Here is a 5,000-nt window from a genome sequence, read left to right as displayed (position 1 = left end):
TTATACTACTCTACGCAACATTACATTATACTACTCTAAGCAACATTACACTACTCTACATTACATTATACTACTCTACGCTACAATACATTATACTACTCTACGCTACATTACAGTATACTACCCTACGATACATTACATTATACTACTCTACGCAACATTACATTATACTACTCTAAGCAACATTACACTACTCTACATTACATTATACTACTCTACGCTACAATACATTATACTACTCTACGCTACTTTACAGTATACAATTCCACGCTACATTACATTATACTACCCTACGCTCCATTACATTATACTACTCTACGCTAAATTACATTATGCTACATTACATTATACTACTCTACGCTACATTACATTATATTACTCTACGCTAAATTACACTACATTACATTATACTACTCTACATTACATTATTCTATTCTATGCTACATTACATTATACTACTCTACATTACATTATTCTATTCTATGCTACATTACATTATACTACTCTAAGATACATTACATTATACTACTCTATGCTACATTACATTATACTACGCTACGCTACATTACACTACTCTATGCTGCATTACATTATACTACTCTAAGCTACATTATACTACTCTTCACTACTCTACGCTAAATTACACTACTCTACATTACATTATACTACTCTACGCTACACTACATTATACTACTCTACTCAACATTACACTACTCTACGCTACACTACATTATACTACTCTACGCTACATTACAGTATACTACTCTACGCAACTCTATGCTAATCTACGCTTCATTACATTATACTACTCTACGCTATGCTACTCTACGCTACATTACACTACTCTACACTACTCTATGCTACATTACCTTATACTAAACTATGCTAAATTATACTACTCTACGCTACATTACATTATACTACTTTATGCTACATTACATTATACTACTCTACGCTACACTACATTATACTACTTTACGCAACATTACATTATACTACTCTACATTACATTATACTACTCTTCGCTACATTATACAACTCTACGCTACTCTATGCTACATTACATTATACTACTCTACGCAACATTACACTATACTACTCTACGCTACATTACACTACTATAAACTACATTGCAGTATACTTCTCTAAGCAACATTACACTACTCTACTCTACGCTACATTACATTATACTACTCTACAATACATTATACTACTCTACGCTACATTACAGTATACAATTCCACGCTACATTACACTACTCTACTCTACATTACATTATACTACCCTACGCTCCATTACATTATACTACTCTACGCTAAATTACATTATGCTACATTACATTATACTACTCTACGCTACATTATATTACTCTACGCTAAATTACACTACATTACATTATACTACTCTACATTACATTATTCTATGCTACATTATATTATACTACTCTACGCTACTCTATGCTACATTACATTATACTACGCTATGCTACATTACGTTATACTACTCTAATCTACGCTACTCTACATTACATTATACTACTCTATGCTACGCTACACTACATTATACTACTCTATGCTACATTACATTATGCTACACTACATTAAATTATACTACTCTTCGCTACATTACATTATACTACTCTACGCTACTCTATGCTACTCTACGCTACATTACATTATACTACTCTACATTATCCTACTCTACGCTACATTACATTATACTACATTACATTATACTACTCTATGCTACATTACATTATGCTACACTACATTAAATTATACTACTCTTCGCTACATTACATTATACTACTCTACGCTACTCTATGCTACTCTACGCTACATTACATTATACTACTCTACATTATCCTACTCTACGCTACATTACATTATACTACATTACATTATACTACTCTATGCTACATTACATTATGCTACACTACATTACATTATACTACACTACGCTACTCTACATTACATTATACTACACTATATTATTCTACACTACACAACATTATACCACATTATGCTACACTACACTACATTATATTACACTATGCTATGCTACACTACACTACGCTACACTACATTGTACTATGCTACACTACACTACGCTACACTATACTACGCTACACTACATTATACTTCGCTAAGCTACATTATAATACACTACTCAACGCTACATTATACTACACCACTGCATGATATAATATACAACACATACACTACACTACATTATGTTACTCTCACTATGCTGCACTGCACTTCACTGTACAACTAGAGACAGATCCACATACAGTATGGTTCAAATCCCCATGTTTCCAGCAGAAAATGTATCAACTGATATCAACTTGACATCTTTCAATTCCATGTCTGATATTGATCGTAACTGAGATCAGTATGTGTTCAGTTCCGTATGACAGTCGGTTTGTCCTCTTCAACTGTTGGAGAGGAATGGTGTGACCTTGTAACTGTCCTCTAGTTTCATATGGAAGCTTTGTAACCCAGACTAACCTGTTGATGTCCTGTCTCTTCAGGCTCAGATCGGTCTGCTGATCATCCTCCTGGTAGCCATCGCCAACGTCTTCGTAGGAACCGGCATCCCAGCCTCCACCGACAAGAAGTCCAAAGGATTCTTTAACTATGACGGTGAGGCAACAACAGAGGTTTCCTTCACATAGATAGAGGAATTCATCAAATATATAACCTTTATAATGCTCACATTTATAATCAAGCTATATTAGTTTCATGAGTAGAGCCCTGAGTTTGTCCTGCTCAGGTCACATGGTCAGTTCATGTACTTTTCTATTCTCTGTCAAATGACACACAAAGACAGAAACACCAGTTTGACACAGAGACACCCTTCTCATCCACATCTCTTCTCTTTCTCCCCCACAGCCAAAATATTTATGGAGAACTTACCGCCGGACTTCCGAGATGGAGAGACGTTCTTCTCTGTGTTCGCCATCTTCTTCCCTGCTGCCACGGGTATCCTGGCCGGAGCCAACATCTCTGGAGACCTGAAGGTATGAAGGGAAAGAAATGACTATTTCACAAATGACCCACTATTTTCCTCTGCCTGACCACACAGATCTCAGTTCACTGTTAACATCCAACTACAGAGCAATGTGTTCTTGTAGTCATGTTTCTTAACATTATATTATGACATTTCAGATATGATTATTTTCACGAAGTAGTTTGGATGTAGTGAAATACTTTTTCAAAGTAGCTTTATAAACGACTGTATATTTCTCTTTAGGGTAGCTTTATAAACGACTGTATATTTCTCTTTAGGGTAGCTTTATAAACTACTGTATATTTCTCTTTAGGGTAGCTTTATAAACTACTGTATATTTCTCTTTAGGGTAGCTTTATAAACGACTGTATATTTCTCTTTAGGGTAGCTTTATAAACTACTGTATATTTCTCTTTAGGGTAGCTTTATAAACTACTGTATATTTCTCTTTAGGGTAGCTTTACTGTAGCACAACTTCTTCCTGTGTGAAGTCATTGGTAGCTTGGTAAACTATATTTTCAGAGTAGCTTCCCCAACACTGGAGAGGAAAGAGAGGGTGAAGGGGAGATTAAGAGACAGAGAGAGAGAGGTGGATGGCGAAAGAGAGAGAGAAATACTCTTTGTGTCTGTGAACAGGCACCTTCATTTTAAACAACAGAGAATAATGATCCCATAGACCCAAACCACGTTATATCAGTATAACTGTTTCCTCCAGCTATCACTTCTGCTGTTGTTAACGATGGTGTCTATATCTCTGGTTCTCCTGCAGGATCCCCAGGATGCTCTCCCTAAAGGAACCCTGCTGGCCATCCTCATCACTGGAGTCACATACCTGGGAGTCGCCCTCTGTGTCTGTAAGGACTGCACGCACACGCACGCACACACATGCACACGCACACACAAAACCCTCCCTAAATGTTGTGTCTGTTCTGTTTTCTAATTGAGCAGCTGCCACGGTGGTGCGTGATGCAACAGGAAACATCAACGACACCATTGCCACAGGGATGGAAATGTTGTGTAACGGTACCAACACTGCTGCCTGTGAGCAGGGATGGAACTTCTCCTCCTGTGATGTCAACAGCTGCAAGTTTGGCTCCATGAACAACTTCCAGGTACAACAACAACAACCATAATGTAACAACAATCAAACAACACAGTTACACATTCAGTACAACAACACAAAAATGGAACACTCACTACAGCACACAACAAAATAACCACACACACACACACACACAGTCCGGTGAAAGTAAACAGCCCCTGTGTCTCCTCCTCCCAGGTGATGACCATGGTGTCAGGGTTCGGTCCTCTCATCACAGCAGGAACCTTCTCTGCCACCCTCTCCTCTGCCCTCGCCTCCCTCGTCAGCGCACCCAAAGTCTTCCAGGTCAGTCACACTACTACTGTCTATCACCTGTCTGCTCACTTGATCCTCATTCATCAGCTCTGAGGGTTCCAGGTACTACTACAAGGTCTATGATGAGTGAAACAGAGCCCCACCTTGTGACCGGCGGTTCTCTTTTTCATGTTCCTTCTATCCAGATGACAACAACTGTCAAACTATGTTACAATCAGCTAACTCCCACTCCTCCCTCCTCTACCTCTCTCTCCCTCCTCCCCCACCTCTTCATCCTTCTCTTCTTCATCCACCCTTCTCTTCCTGTTCCTCCTCAACTTCTCGCCCCCCACCTCTTCCTCTTCCTCCTCCTCCTCCTCCTCCTCCTCCTCCTCTCAGGCTCTGTGTAAAGACAACATCTACACTGCACTGAAGTTCTTCGCCAAGGGACACGGCAAGAACAACGAGCCAATCAGAGGCTACGTTCTGACCTTCATCATCGCTGTCGCCTTCATAATCATCGGTGAGTGAGGTCACTACACACATTTAAGATAAACCACAGTCGCCAATTAGTTTAATATTGGTAATGTCACAAACAACTCAAGTGAATCTCTGTTGTGTCTCTCTCTCTGTGTGTGTGTTTGTGTGTGTC

General features: G+C 38.8%; 1 protein-coding gene across 1 annotated transcript in view; it reads left to right on the top strand.

The window, feature by feature from the left end:
* LOC115203356 (solute carrier family 12 member 1) overlaps positions 1-5,000 on the top strand; it is a 46,744-nt gene that overhangs the window by 16,661 nt on the left and 25,083 nt on the right. The window contains exons 7-12 of the mRNA XM_029767988.1: positions 2,534-2,645; positions 2,895-3,022; positions 3,782-3,866; positions 3,961-4,124; positions 4,292-4,399; positions 4,748-4,871. Of these exons, the coding sequence (XP_029623848.1) occupies positions 2,534-2,645; positions 2,895-3,022; positions 3,782-3,866; positions 3,961-4,124; positions 4,292-4,399; positions 4,748-4,871 (721 nt within the window). The remainder of the gene's footprint in view (positions 1-2,533; positions 2,646-2,894; positions 3,023-3,781; positions 3,867-3,960; positions 4,125-4,291; positions 4,400-4,747; positions 4,872-5,000) is intronic.

Source organism: Salmo trutta, chromosome 12, assembly GCF_901001165.1.
Source record: "Salmo trutta chromosome 12, fSalTru1.1, whole genome shotgun sequence".
NCBI classification, from domain to species: Eukaryota; Metazoa; Chordata; class Actinopteri; order Salmoniformes; family Salmonidae; genus Salmo; species Salmo trutta.
This window is presented reverse-complemented; position numbering and strand designations above follow the sequence as displayed.